General features: G+C 39.2%; 1 protein-coding gene across 1 annotated transcript; it reads right to left on the bottom strand.

Annotated features, from left to right (window-relative positions):
• Positions 1-2,553: 2,553 nt before the first annotated feature.
• On the bottom strand, positions 2,554-5,519 carry LOC113649462. Its single transcript, XM_047804316.1, has 7 exons — positions 5,389-5,519; positions 4,971-5,107; positions 4,798-4,891; positions 4,380-4,715; positions 4,121-4,301; positions 3,743-3,867; positions 2,554-3,591 (listed from the first exon to the last, which is right to left on the bottom strand). Exons 1-7 carry the CDS (start codon positions 5,392-5,394, stop codon positions 3,259-3,261), a joined length of 1,212 nt encoding a protein of 403 aa, XP_047660272.1. The 5' UTR covers positions 5,395-5,519; the 3' UTR covers positions 2,554-3,258.
• Between the last annotated feature and the right edge of the window lie 10,550 nt (positions 5,520-16,069).

The raw sequence follows: 16,069 nt of genomic DNA, 5'->3' as shown, positions 1-16,069 counted from the left end.
TGGTCAGGGTTGGGGGAGGGAGATGTGCCTTTCTCAGCCTTCGGAGGAAGTAGAGACGCTGCTGGGCTTTCTTGGTGACGGCGCTGGTGTTGAGTGACCAGGTGAGGTTCTCCGCTAGATGAACACCCAGAAATTTGGTGCTCTTGACGATCTCTACAGATGATCCGTCGATGTTCAGCGGAGAGTGGTCGCTCTGTGCTCTCCTGAAGTCCACAACCATCTCTTTAGTTTTGTCCACATTCAGAGAAAGGTTGTTGGCTCTACACCAGGCAGTTAGTTGTTGCACCTCCTCCCTGTATGCTGACTCGTCATTCTTGTTGATGAGACCCACCACGGTCGTGTCATCGGCGAACTTAATAATATGATTCGATCTGTGCATTGCTGCACAGTCGTGAGTCAGCAGAGTGAACAGCAGTGGACTGAGCACGCAGCCTTGAGGAGCTCCAGTGTTCAGTGTGGTGGTGCTGGAGATGCTGTTCCCGATCCGGACTGACTGAGGTCTCCCAGTCAGGAAGTCCAGGATCCAGTTGCAGAGGGAGGTGTTTAGTCCCAGCAGGCTCAGCTTCCCAATCAGGTGCTGAGGGATGATTGTATTGAATGCTGAACTAAAGTCTATGAACAGCATTCGTACATAAGTGTCCTTATTGTCCAGATGGGTGAGGGCTAAGTGGAGGGCTGTGGTAATGGCATCGTCTGTGGAGCGGTTTGGACGATACGCGAACTGTAGGGGGTCAAGTGAGGGTGGTAGCTGGGTCTTGATGTGCCTCATGACGAGCTTCTCGAAGCACTTCATAACTATGGGTGTGAGTGCAACGGGACGATAGTCATTGAGGCAAGACACTGTAGACTTCTTTGGGACAGGAACGATGGTGGTAGTTTTGAGGCACGTAGGAACAACGGCGCTGCTCAGGGAAATGTTGAAGATGTCCGTAAAGACATCCGCTAGCTGTTCCGCACATTCTCTGAGCACCCTGCCAGGAATGTTGTCTGGTCCAGCAGCCTTCCGTGGGTTAACTCTGCATAGAGATCTCCTCACGTCGGCCGTGGATAGACAGAGTACCTGGTCGTCGGGACGAGGGATGGTCTTCCTTGGCGTAACGTTGTTCTGTACCTCGAACCGAGCGTAGAACTCGTTCAACGCGTCTGGGAGGGAGGCGTCGCTATCACAAGCAGGTGAAGCTGTCTTGTAGTTTGTGATCGCCTGTATGCCCTGCCACATGCGCCGGGTGTCTCCGCTGTCCTGGAAGTGGCTGTGGATTGCCTGGGCATGTGCACGCTTTGCCTCTCTGATGGCTCGGGACAGTTTGGCCCTTGCTGTTCTTAGGGCCACCCTGTCCCCTGTTCTGAAGGCTAGGTCCCTAGACCTCAGCAGAGCACGCACATTAGCAGTCATCCACGGCTTCTGGTTGGGGCGTGTAGTAATGGTCTTGGAGACGGTCACATCATCAATGCACTTGCCGATGTAACTGGTCACTGCTGACGTGTACTCCTCCACGTTGACGGAGTCGCCGTTGGTTGCAGCCTCCCTGAAGATATTCCAGTCAGTGCACTCAAAGCAGTCCTGAAGAGCAGAAGTGGCTCCTGCTGGCCAGGTTCTCACCTGCTTCAGAACCGGTTTTGAGCGTCTGACGAGTGGTCTGTATGCAGGAATTAGCATAACAGTGATGTGGTCTGAGTAGCCGAGGTGGGGGCGGGGCTCCGCATGGTACGCGCCGGGAATGTTTGTGTAAACAAGATCCAGCGTGTTTTCACCTCTCGTAGCAAAGTCCACATGCTGATGGAATTTAGGGAGCACTGACTCTCCGGCGATGATAAAAAGTCCATCGGGGTGAACATTCTGTAGGTCGCTAATAGCTCCGTATAGCTCACTTAGCGCCTCTTTAGCATTAGCGCTAGGAGGAATGTAAACTCCGACAATGTAAACAGTAGTAAATTCCCGTGGTAAATAAAATGGTCTGCATCTAACAGTCACAAACTCTACTGACGATGAGCAGTAAGTAGAAACAAGCACAGAGTTCTTGCACCATTCCGTGTTGATATAAACACACACACCACCACCACGAGTCTTACCGCAAAGAGCTGCATTTCTGTCGGCTCTAAATGAAGTTAGCCCGTCCAGCTGAATGGCGGCGTCCGGAACTTTGTCGCTGAGCCACGTCTCCGTGAAAACAAACACACAGCAGTTTCTAACCTCTCTCCGTGTAGAGCGTTCGAGTCGGATGTAGTCCAGTTTATTGTCCAGGGAGCAAACGTTGGATAGTAAAATGGACGGGAGAGCCGGCCGGCTAGGGTTTGTTTTTAGCCTAGCACGGACGCCCGCTCGCTTACCGCGCTTCCGCTTCCTCGCGAACCGCTTTCGGCGTCCCCTCCCCTGGACTCTGGTATCAGGCGACACCGGGGACTGGAGGCCTGGTCTCCGCAGCAAGCCGAGGTCACGAAGCCTAACCAGTACATCATCGTGCAGGTTGTTTGTTACACGATTTCTGTACTTTATTAGGTCCTGGTGTTTGTATACATGTTTGTATACATGAACACCGCTGTCTCTGGCATCCATGTAGAAGCAATGGTCGGGCTCAAAACCGTAAATAAAAACTTAAAAACGTAATTAGCACCGTATTGAATCCGGAGAGGCCGCTGCGTGCTACTGCCGCGCCGCCATCTTAGATATCATATTGGATAATTTAGATTTATGAATGGGTTTTCTAACTTTTCAAATGATTCATTTATTACAGTTTTGCAGGGGTCAAGCAGAGAGTATGTTATGCTTTGTTTGTGAGTGAAGCTCATCTGTTAGCTCCTCTAAATCTCCCACAATTGAGGACACCAAACTGTTTGGAATCCCACTTGCTTGTATTTTGGCCACTATGGATTCACACAATTTTTTAGTTGAATTTTTAATAAGCCCTAAATCATTGTTCTCTGATATAGCACTGGAAAAAGGAGACTGATGCTGGGGATCCATAAGGTCCTCCAAAGCATCTACTTGAGATGAGCTTGCAACTGGCTCACTTGAACATCTAACAGTTGAACTTTGAGCAATCATCTGAACATTGCAATGAACACTATTAAGGTGCTTACGAAAACCTGCATACGTTTGGAACTGATGCCTGCAACCTTGCTGAGAACAAATTAATTTGAACTTAGATCCAGGGTAGTAACTATGTTCGCCTCTTAAATGCGAAATCAACTGTTGACTGTCTGGGCGCTGTTTTTGACGAATAAAACAGATCAGCATTCTCTCAATATCATACTGCCCGACTAAGTTAAGGTTACTGTCTGATTAAGCAGTCTGGCTCTCAAATCTCTAACCCTGGGAGACTCCTTCATTTTCCCTACATCAATGTTGTACACAGTCGTTTGCAGGAATGTGTAAAAGTTTACAAGTGCACAATCATAGGACAAATTGAACACAAAATGTGCCTTGAAAAGTTCATCAAATGCTCCAAGGGAGCGGTTTGCCTGGCATGGGATGAGATGCTTATCCAGGGCGATGTAGAAGCTGTCAATCTTGCTTTTCTGGCGTCCAACAGCAAGGAGGTATGGATGCTGATGCTGTTTGCTGTTGAGGTGCTTCTCCAAACTGCAGCATGACTAAAGTACACAATGTACAGTTAGAGAGAACAACATTATAAAAGTGATTTTTCATACAACTCAGTGGCTAGTAAAATGTGAATGCATTTAATGACTTGATTGTAATCTCCATGTTTGTGCAACCCACAACACAATATTAAAATGTTGATACCTTATGAAAGATTACAAGTCTTTCAGCAGCATCACATGCACTGATTTTTGGAGACTTTTGTCCTCCTGGTGGTGGTGGAAGGAGATGTATCAATAAAAGAAGAGATGCCATTTCCTGGTCATAGACTGGAGACAAAATTCACATGAATTAATTAATGATAAACTTAAAATGGAATACTTTAAAATATAGAGCATTTTAAACCTGATGTGTTTATGAAGTCTTTAAGACTTTATATAGTTTACTTTTTTAATTTTTAAAATTAATCTGGAACACATCCATCTCATAGGTTTTTTGCTCATTTTAATGTGTGTCATCAAAACAAAACAGTAATTTTAACTGCAAATATACATAAAAACAAGTTCATCAAATACAACATACTTGTTTCATGGAGATAACTTCCTTCAGGACGTTCTGCTGATAGCAACAACTGACTCAGCTCTGGTGTTGAAGTAACTTGCTTGGCCTCTTTAATGACATTTGGCATGAAGAACGTGTCCCACTTCTGAAGCAGCCTGGATGATGTCTCAGCATCAAACAGGAGAGTGAAGTCTTGATCCACCTTTAAGAAAGAAGATTTTAATCTATAAATAATATTCTAAAATTGCATGCCTTTGAAAACATGTTATTCCAAACATACCAGCCCTTTTGTATCTAGGAATCTTGGGAAGGTGGAGAGGATATCAGCAGTAGAGCCTGAATCTTTAACGAGCTTCTGGCGATGCTGAAAGGTCTCTCTCATCTTTTGGAATATTAGGGACTTGTCTGTGGTATGGTTGAGCAAAGACATAGCTTCTCTGCAAGCATCCCCATCAAGTTGCCCTTCAAAATTAGTAGCCCTTTGGCATTTTGGGCCTCCTGGAGAAACATCACGAGGGCTGTCTAGTGGCAAAGATCCTCGTCGAATCTGGCTGTGGACAGTTTTCATACGCCAAGCAATGTATCCTGTGTTGCTTGCAGCATCATAAAAGTGTTCCTTAAAAGAATCAAATTTCTATGTCACAGATATAATACCATTGCAAGTTCAACATGAAACAGTCATGCAGAGAATGACTTACATAGCCTTTCTTGGAATATGGATCTCTCAGGGAAGGGAACAGCACCACTATGCCATGAGCATACTGTTCTCTGATAGGTTTAGTAGGGAGTTGCCTGAGGGAAGATATCAAATTTGTTATTTATTTACACAATGGCCATGCAGTTATTTGTATAAAAAAATAAATAAAAATACCCATGCATATCAATCATGTGAGCCACCAGGATGTTAACCATTTGTCTTCTTGTGGCATCTGTAAGCGTTTCTGTTTCTTGATACTCCTGTAATATGGCTTCACCACCGGACTTGGATTTTAAAACATCTTCGACCAACTACAAAATATATAAAGAATTGCAGACAGTGCAGATGTTTCCTCTTTTCTTTGTCTCTTGTTAGGGACCTCATCTAAGATTATAGTTGATGCACCTGAACTATTGTCAGAACTGTCAGACATGGAAGAGAAAGAGTCTGAAAATTCTAAAGAATGACAAAGTATTAAAATATTACAAATACTGTAATGACCAGCACAATAATCAGAAATATGAAATTTAGTCTGATTTATCATTTATTTGCTTGATAACACTAGCCGTCTTTCTAATTCAACAAAACTCACCATCATTTGAGAAAACAGTCAGCACCACATTGCCTTGTCCAACGAGGTCACTGAATATCTCTGCATCAACTTCTGTTCCTGTTGCATCCTTGTATGTAACTGTTGCATCTGGTGGCAGGCAAAATCTCTCAATGACTGAAAAGAAAAAAAAAATATTTTTTTAAATTTATTTTTTAGTTGACAGCCTTTCTTTCACAACAAACGACTAAATACGAATATCTTTCTGATGCAAGCAGAATGTAAATATGGATAATATAATTTTTTTTTCTTTCAATGTGTCCCCTTCTATAAAACATTAATGTTATATGATAAAGGCATGTACAGAAATGAGTCAACAACATGACAGCTTGGACAATACAAAGAATTTATCGGATTTTAGTCAAATTATTTTAGTCGTCCTTATTTATTTTAATAGTGAAGAAAAAAAAACTTTTAGATGAAATTGCATGAAGTCGAACCTCTCTTCAATGCAATCCAGCTTCACATACTTCTGCTGTTCGTTGTATTTGACCTGGACCAACATTTTACCCAAAACGTTTGACATTGTAAATTGGTGTAAATGAGAGTATGTTGGCTGCACGTCATTTCGTTTCCCATTAACCGGATTAATATCACAATGTACAGATGTGCAATATTTACGTTGCAGACATAACAGAAAACTGCACCGTACTTTTTTCCTCCAGTGTCAAGTTTTTTACACATACATGGGCGTAAATTTCATTTAACACTGGGGGTGGGGGGTGCGCGCACTATGCAACAAGCTATGGTAAACAAGCTAACGTTAACTAGATAAGTAAGATTTTAATCACTAATACAGCAGATTCATGGAAAATTACATCGGTAATCAGCATTTTTGCTGCAACTAATTTACGAATGAGTCTGCATCAACTACATTAAAGAGAATCGCTTTATTTAAAGTGAATAAAATCCCCTACTTAATGGAGTTCAACATTATTTGAGCCACAGCCACACACCTGACTCGTGTGTGCAGAGTAGGTGAGATGAACAGGGAAAGCAGGCAGTGGTGTTTCCCGCAGAAAATTTGTTAGTTAAGGCAGTAGGGTTGGGAGGGGCCTGGTGCTTCTTGTGAGATAGACCACAGACTCTGTACTACATTTAACAATTATTAAAAACAGGCACGTGCAATCTAGCTAACAGGTGAAGAACTCAAACAACAAAATCACCACCTAACTGGCTAGTTATCCTCCAGACAGTGACGGACCACGTCTTTCTCTCATTTCGGCCGTGTGAAGGTGTGTGAAGTGCGTCCTCGCTATTCTCCGAGATGCAGCGGAATTATTTTTTTTTGGACGACCTAGTTAAGGCGGTAGGGTTTCCCAGCTTAGGCGGGCCGCCCGAACTGCAAAGTTCTGCGGGAAACACTATCTTCCGTAGCTAACTTAGTGTACATTGAAAATGCCAGTCCTAGCAATAAACAAGGCTTTGTAAAAGATCATTCTCATTCATTTTATTAATTTGCTCCATCATTTTAATTAAATCGTGGCCACTCTGTAATAATTTGATTGCTTGATTTAGTTGAATCGTAACGAGTGAGCATTGTAAAACATGGCGATGTACATAGGCCTATAGGTTTTGTTTATGCATTGGCTTTTTTCTATATTTTAATAACGTAACGTATATTTTAATGTGCAGTGCTCCACGGCACGTAATATTGTACATGCTGTTATTGAATTAGCACCAATCATAAATGTTTGAGTATTAGTTCATTTAACTTACCTTTCAAACCGACGCGAGGATAATGGCGGGTGGCGTCTTCATGGATTTCATTAGCGACAATTGAAAATGCGTGGGCGGAGTCCAATTACATCTCCATGGAGTTGGTTTAACACTGATTATCAACTCTGTGAAATGACTCCAACACCGAACACCATTTTACTCTGAATGTGTTAAAGTTACTCTTTGGGTGTTGAAATCAACTCTGAAATGTTTAACACCAAAATTTCAACTCTCCAGTTTTTGCTGTGTAGGACATAGCGGCTCTCCAACGCTTTTATCACCATTTTACTCCCAGCCACTATCTTTCGGCGGCAAAAATTAAAAATACAAAATTAAATACAGCGCGCTGGACGGATGCGGATGACGTCATCAACTACGCGACGCTGTAGCGGTCGATCTGAGCTTGCCAGTATAAATAACATTATGGAAATAAGACACAAGAAAAGCATTAGTATGGATCCACAGTTGCCAAAATGAGATATGAGCTACAAAATGATCCTGCCATTAGCTATATAGAAGACATATCTTGTATGTATAGGGCTTATATGTGGATATATGTGAAGCAATAGGAGGCCTGTATATGCAAATATGCACCTCACTTTTGCCTATATGTGGCATATATACAGCATGTATGCAATATATATATGCATATATGCAGCATATATGAAACCTATATGTGGCATATATGCAGCATATATATTGCCATATATGTGCATATATGCAGCATATAGGTTTCATATACAGGTCCTTCTCAAAAAATTAGCATATTGTGATAAAAGTTCCTTATTTTCCATAATGTAATGATAAAAATTAAACTTTCATATATTTTAGATTCATTGCACACCAACTGAAATATTTCAGGTCTTTTATTGTTTTAATACTGATGATTTTGGCATACAGCTCATGAAAACCCAAAATTCTCAAAAAATTAGCATATTTCATCCGACCAATAAAAGAAAAGTGTTTTTAATACAAAAAAGTCAACATTCAAATAACTAATGTTCAGTTATGCACTCAATACTTGGTCGGGAATCCTTTTGCAGAAATGACTGCTTCAATGCGGCGTGGCATGGAGGCAATCAGCCTGTGGCACTGCTGAGGTGTTATGGAGGCCCAGGATGCTTCGATAGCGGCCTTAAGCTCATCCAGAGTGTTGGGTCTTGCGTCTCTTCACAATATCCCACAGATTCTCTATGGGGTTCAGGTCAGGAGAGTTGGCAGGCCAATTGAGCACAGTAATACCATGATCAGTAAAACATTTACCAGTGGTTTTGGCACTGTGAGCAGGTGCCAGGTCATGCTGAAAAACGAAATCTTCATCTCCATAAAGCTTTTCAGCAGATGGAAGCATGAAGTGCTCCAAAATCTCCTGATAGCTAGCTGCATTGACCCTGCCCTTGATAAAACTCAGTGGACCAACACCAGCAGCTGACATGGCACCCCAGACCATCACTGACTGTGGGTACTTGACACTGGACTTCAGGCATTTTGGCATGTCCTTCTCCCCAGTCTTCCTCCAGACTCTGGCACCTTGATTTCCGAATGACATGCAAAATTTGCTTTCATCAGAAAAAGGTACTTTGAACCACTGAGCAACAGTCCAGTGCTGCTTCTCTGTAGCCCATTTCCTGCAGACGCCTGTGCACGGTGGCTCTGGATGTTTCTACTCCAGACTCAGTCCACTGCTTCCGCAGGTCCGCCAAGGTCTGGAATCGGTCCTTCTCCACAATCTTCCTCAGGGTCCGGTCACCTGTCTCGTTGTGCAGCGTTTTTTGCCACACTTTTTCCTTCCCACAGACTTCCCACTGAGGTGCCTTGATACAGCACACTGGGAACAGCCTATTCGTTCAGAAATTTCTTTCTGTGTCTTTCCCTCTCGCTTGAGGGTGTCAATGATGGCCTTCTGGACAGCAGTCAGGTCGGCAGTCTCACCCATGATTGCGGTGTTGAGTAATGAACCAGGCTGGGAGTTTTTAAAAGCCTCAGGAATCTTTTGCAGGTGTTTAGAGTTAATTAGTTGATTCAGATGATCAGGTTAATAGCTCGTTTAGAGAACCTTTTCATGATATGCTAATTTTTTGAGATAGGAATTTTGGGTTTTCATGAGCTGTATGCCAAAATCATCAGTATTAAAACAATAAAAGACCTGAAATAAACAATGTTGTGTGTACCCAAAAATTTAAGTACATATTACAACGGTTTTCTTGTTAATTTTAAGCATTTTTTTCTTCCAAGTTGGGTTTACTTGTGATGCAAAAAGTGTGCTGCAAAAATGGTGCATACATATTTTAAGTATATCCAACACACCATTTTTACCAGTGTAGTTTATTATTTTTTTAAGTGAAAGGAAAATATGAAATGCAAGAAAACATGCATCCACATACATAAGAACTAAGGAATAATATACATATATTCCCAACATTGGCCCATTCGGCCCATACCATTTGCTTCCAAGTTTAATATTTCCTCCTTTGATAACTAAACCCAACAGAAGACTATTTATATAATCAAAAGAAAAATAAAATTTAAGAATTCAACAAAATAATTGATTAAAATGAATTATCTTTACTTTGTAATGCGAATCTAAAAATATCTCAAAAAAAAAAAAAAAATCAATAAAATCCAGTTTTGTGTCTCTTAAAACTGCCGCTGAAATGAACCGTGTGCTCCATCTGTGCAGTATCACCCTACACCGCTGGTGACAACTCATCTAACCATTCAGCAACGCCAGAAGGCGGGACAAAGTGTAAGATTGCTATATGATTGGTTTAAAATGAAAATAACACGGGACAAGGTATCACAGTGAAATATTACTGGTCTCAAAGTTAAAAGAATAAATGATAACGAATAAAAATGATATTTTCCTCTATTTAAGAATTAAACTAACATTTTGTAACTGGATTACACAGACATAGACACAGGGAGCTGAATTAACATGAACCTTTATTTAGGTATAACGAGCGGAACACCGGCACATCCACACTTGCTCGGCGCCAACAGACTGAACTCTCCTAACAGCACTCCCTACTGGACAACCTTGTCTATAGCATTCCATTTACTACACGTACCACCCCTAAAAACTCCAATTTCAAGAATCTTAATTAAGAAAAATTAAGATTTTTTTTGTTTTTTTTTGGTCATTGTTTTAGTGATCTTTTGTTTGTGTCTGTTCATGTATTTTAAAAATCATAAGACAAATTGCTTGAGTGAATATAAACACTTGGTCAAAAAGTGGTTTTATTCTGATTTATTATATTTCTTATCATCAACAAACATACAACAATGAATTTATTGTATGCAGAACATTCATATTTAAAGTAACAGATTTATTTATTCCTGGGGCTGTCAAGTCAGACAGCACTTAACATGACTATTAAAGTCTATCCAAGGAATATTCTGGGTGAGCTCATAAGCAGCATTTGTTGATGAGCACAACAATAATTGACAACTTTTTTTAAGCTCAACTTGTATTAAAAGCAGATTATTCCAAAACATCACTGTTATACATCCAAATTAAGTCAAAACGTATTGAATTTAGAGCACACCCACAAATTCTCACACATTTTAGGTTTTATGTAATTCAATCACATCTGCCAAGGAATATTTCATAGCAATGTATAACGTCCCTGTGATTGAAACTGTAATACGGTGTGAAGTCTACAAGGTTGTCTGCATTTACTAGTTCAGTTGCCTCTGCCAGGTTGGGAACCTCAATTTTATAAGACATGTAGTCTCAGTCAAAACAGACTGTACTGTATATTCATTCATTTTCTACCGCTTATCCAAACTTATTCTCTGGTGTCATTGGGCATCAAGGCAGGATACATCCTGGACGGAGTGCCAACCCATCGCAAGGCACACACACACACACACAGAGTAAATGACCGTATATGGTTGTCACTTTAAATGTTTCTTGAGGTTGTTACATGTTTCAGCATGTTTCTTGAGCATGTCAGGTTATGCAGTAGGGAAAAGAAAAGAATGAAGATTCATGTTCCTGTACAGTCCATATACATTTATGTGATTTCCAGTGAGCAGAGACTAAATTCTGCTTAATTTCATATTGGTTCCTTTTGGTAAAGCTGGGTGAGGTAAGTGCTGTCGACATGTTACGTGTTATAGTTTATTTGAGCCTGTTAGCATGTACATGTTAATCATTGAGCTCTTTTTGTTAATTAATCCTTTCATATTGTCTTCATTCACTTTATCATTTATATTTTATGTTTCTCTGCAAATGTGAACTTTATTTATTGTATTTTTTTGTATATGAGTCGTATTTATTTGTTATGTTGTTTCTTTGTGTAGTTTCTAAACTTTAATGGCGCTCTTCGTGAGCGAAATAAAGAAAGAAGCACCTGTCGGAAATTCTCTGTGTCTATGGATACCAATGGGCAGCTACACACACACACACTCTCATTCACTCACACAATTTAGAGATGCTAATCAACCTAGCATGCATGTCTTTGGACCGGGGGAGGAAACCGGAGTACCTGGAGGAAACCCCCGAAGGCACGGGAAGAACATGCAAACTCCACACACACAAGGCGGAGGTGGGAATCGAACCCCCAACCCTGGAGGTGTGAGGTGAACGTGCTAACCACTAAGCCACCGTGTCCCCCTGTACTGTACATCTGACATTCAAAACAATACAAAGATTAATTTATGATGAATATGTTCCTCACAAGTCCAAATTCTGGTAGACTACTAGCATTTGCTATACACACTAGTAACTTCAGAGGTGAATGGTGTTTAAGGCATGAAGATGACATTAGGCCTGATCAACCTGCTGTCCTCACCTTTCCTAGGGTGACCATTTTTACAAATTATACATTTGTATACAGTGTAAAGTATAGTATTTTGGCAATAAACACTATTTTTGCTTTTCCCATCCACAGCTCTTGTACAGTAGCTATCACTTTTCATATAATAATCCCAAAAAGGGGTGTGTCTAAGGTCCAGGACAAGCAACTTTAACTACCATAAATGTGGACGTGTGCAGTTTCTGTCTTATCCATAAACTTGCTTTGTTCACAAGACGTCATTTAAAGAAGGCACTTTTTGTGATAATTATTTATAAGTTGAAGCAGCACATAATATCAGCAGTAGGTCATGCTTCTGGCATTTTATTATCATAACATGTCCCTTTAGCAGAAGAATTGATTTACATTTTAACTTTTTAATTCCTAAATGTTTAATTGCCTTTTAAAGGTTAAGAGCAAGATCATGTCGCACCTGGCAGAACCTGATGAAGTTGGAGGGACTGAAGGAACAGATTTTATTTTTGATGGCAGTAAATCTGGAAGTCTGTTCTAAAAGATATGTGTTTTGGGTCAGTAGCCCAGTGTCCCAGTGCACTGTGTCTTAACAACAGAGGTGGGAAGTAACAGAGTAAAAATATTTCGTTACTGTACTTAAGTACATTTTTCTGGTATTAGTACTTTACTCCACTATTTATTTTTCAGACAACTTTTTACTTTTACTCATTACATTTTTACACAAATATCTGTACTTCTTACTTCTTACATTTTCAAAACGGACTTGTTACTTTTAGTGTTATTCCTTCTCATTGAGCGCTGTTTCCAGCCTATCATCCTATCATTGTGCGGCTTTTTCCCCATGTGACTGGTGTACTGTATTATTTACTGGCTATCAGACATAGACTAAGGATAGCGGAGCTTACAATGAGCAGCACGCCTACAAAAGGAATGGCTAATGTTCATTCAGAGGGAGTCACCGATGTTAAAGTAACTAACAACGAGGACATTCCTGAACACACATGGCCATATATGAGGGAGATGTTTGAAATAATCGGCGTCAAAAAGGATTCCTGGCGAATGCGTTGCGAATTGTGTGAACCCAAAAAACACGAAGTGCTTAATTTAATTAACATTAATTTTGTCATTAGTAAAACATCACAATAATTTTGAGTTGTTTTGAAGGACAGAGCTGAAATCTCTTTCAGTTTGGGATATGGCCTTGGTGATACACTTGGTATACATTATATTTCCAAAAGTATTGGGTCACCTGACCTTTCCTGCTATATGTGGTTGTTTTCTGATCTCATCCCCACTGAACACCTTTACTAAGAATGTGAACGCTGAATCCACCCTACATCACCTACATCAGTGCCTGCCTTTCATAACACTCTTGTGGCTGATGAACACAAATATGCATCAGCACAATCCAAAATTATATATTATATATATATATATATATATATATATATATATATATATATATATATATATATATATATATATATATAACATCACGTCCAGTTATTAGCATGACAATAAACAGGTAGTAATAACGGCGACTTTTTACTTAAGTACATGTCAGAGCCCATACTTCTTTACTTTAACTTGAGTAAAAGAGTGTAGTCACTACTTCTACGTTTACTGGAGTCTTTTAAAAAATGAGTATCTGTACTTCTACTTGAGTAAAGGATGTGTGTACTTTTGCCACATCTGATTATTCCTCTCCACAGTTGTGTTCAGCACATTTACTGTTTGTAATTGTTAAGCCTAATACTTTCACCTCTTCTTTGGTTTGGGTGTGTAGGGGTGGAACAACACTATTGCTTATCCATAATGCTTCTGTTTTGTTTTAATTCAGTTTAGCTCCAGATAGTTCTTTATATTTCTTGGAATATCTCATTAATTCAATTATTAATAATTAATCTCTTTAATTCAAAGTGAATATTAATTGAATATTAATTGAAGTAAGGTCTAATTGCAGTAGTATCAGTACTATTAGTATTAGCAGTAATAGTAAATAAATAAAAAAATGAACTACTAAATTATTACTACTACTACAAATAATAATAATAATAATAATAATAATAATAATAATAATAATAATAATTAGTAGTAGTAGTAGTAGTAGTAGTAGTAGTAGTAGTAGTATCTAATATTTAATATTTAATAATACATATTTAATAATAATATTAACTCTGGACTATATACTTTATACACTATATACACACCATTCTGCACTTGGACACTTTAAAGCTGAGAGACTTTCAGCCCACTATAAATATACAACTATAGCTCGGATATGTTTTGGAAAATACCAAAAAAAAAAAAAAAATCTAAAATTGTGCCTGTGTCCAAATATATATGGACCTAATTGTATATGAAAAATGTACTCTACTTCTAAAGATTATCAGTCAAGAACTAAATGTATTGTTGCAATTTTGAAATTTGGCCAACAACATCTGTATCTGTATCGTTACACAAAATTATAGCAATGATGTCTTTATATGACTAATGTGAATAATCTCTTGTGTTTTATTTAAATTATTATTCCAAGTCTTAAGTCCTGAACTTCAAACCAGGTGACTGTGGATCAGCAGAACATAGACTTAAACCCAGTAAGAATGTTACTGAACATAGACAGCATTTAAAATGTTATACATTAGAGTTATAGTGACTGTCAGTAAATGCATTATATTTGTTTATTGGTTATTGAATATAATTTTTGAGATTATTGAAAAATAAACAACAACAAAAAGAAAATCTCCCCAAAGGACTTCACTATTATATGTTAAGACACTAAAGAAGCAGCGCTCCTGAGTAGAGACCAGGTAAAGGACAAATGATCAATCTGTTCCTTCCCCAGAATAATCACCATGCTCAATTACATAGAATTTATATTAGTATTATTTACTGAAAGTGGACACTTTATTAATACACAAATTATATATACTGATGTCATATCTATTAATATAAGAGGTGGAAATCATAAAAAAAAAAAAAAAAAATTAGGAGGGGGAAAGCAGAAAGGTTGCTTACAACTTACATCTTTTACTAATACATTTTTAAAATTAAATGTTGAAAAATAATGTGAATTTAGATAAGATTATACCTTTATTTGTCACACAATGGGGAAATTTCTCTGTTTCAGCAGCAAAGAGAAAGAAATGTAAGTAAAATATAGAGGTGAAAATCATGAACATTTAGGAGGGGGAAAGCAGCTATGGACAGATTATTACTTTAATGATTCAAATGACAAGAAATAACAGACAGAACATGAGGACTCAGGACACAAAGGGACAGGGGAGCTAGACTCACAATGGTAGGAGAACATGGACAGTGTAAAGAAATGAACAGAATTAAAAACAGAGCCTCATGTAATGTTTTTTTTTTTTGAGCTAAATAAATTGACAGCAAAGAAAATCTAGCTGCATACCCTAATCTAAACTACCTAAAAGTACAGTGGGTGGCACCAGGACTCTTAGCTCTACATCAGGGTCATCTCTCTCCCAATGGTGCTTTTCTCTCTTTTGTCCATTTATTTATACTGAACTGATAAGCAGTGAACTGTCAATTCAGGTGGATTACAGATTTACCATGAACTGTGAGTAAACATGTGAAGTGACGTTTCATATAAGAGCTCGTTCTGAGCTGAGATCTAGTGATTTTTTTATGTGAATGTTAGAAGGTGAAAATTTGAAATGAATTCTTGAAAAAAAAAATCAATTCATTTTGAAGATTAATAAGGAATTTGTGAAAAGTGAAAAGTTTATTATTTGTATGTATTTAATGTTGTAGTGTGGAAGACCAGATCATGACAAAGGTACAAAGGTACAAACAGAAACAAAGACACACACAAATGGACACCCACAACTCGCACTGACTGTCGGTCTCTAGTATACATGTGCTTTACGCAGCACAAACGGAGCTCCGTTACAATTATTACACACAACACTCAACGCTACAAATACATCAGTGTCATTCACAAGGTTCTCCCACAACTCAGTAAACATGACTTACAAGCCCCGAGCCTCTTTTTGTCTAGTTTTTACACGCCATATCGCCCCACATGCGCTGCAAGCCGTAGCGAGCCCCAGACGCGCCGTACACTTTTGTGCTCGCTGCACGACATTGTCCTTTTTCCCGAGACCCAACGTGAGCTCGTAGAGAGCAACAAAGTCCCTGCTCAA

Source organism: Tachysurus fulvidraco, chromosome 19, assembly GCF_022655615.1.
Source record: "Tachysurus fulvidraco isolate hzauxx_2018 chromosome 19, HZAU_PFXX_2.0, whole genome shotgun sequence".
In the NCBI taxonomy this organism is placed as follows: domain Eukaryota; kingdom Metazoa; phylum Chordata; class Actinopteri; order Siluriformes; family Bagridae; genus Tachysurus; species Tachysurus fulvidraco.
This window is presented reverse-complemented; position numbering and strand designations above follow the sequence as displayed.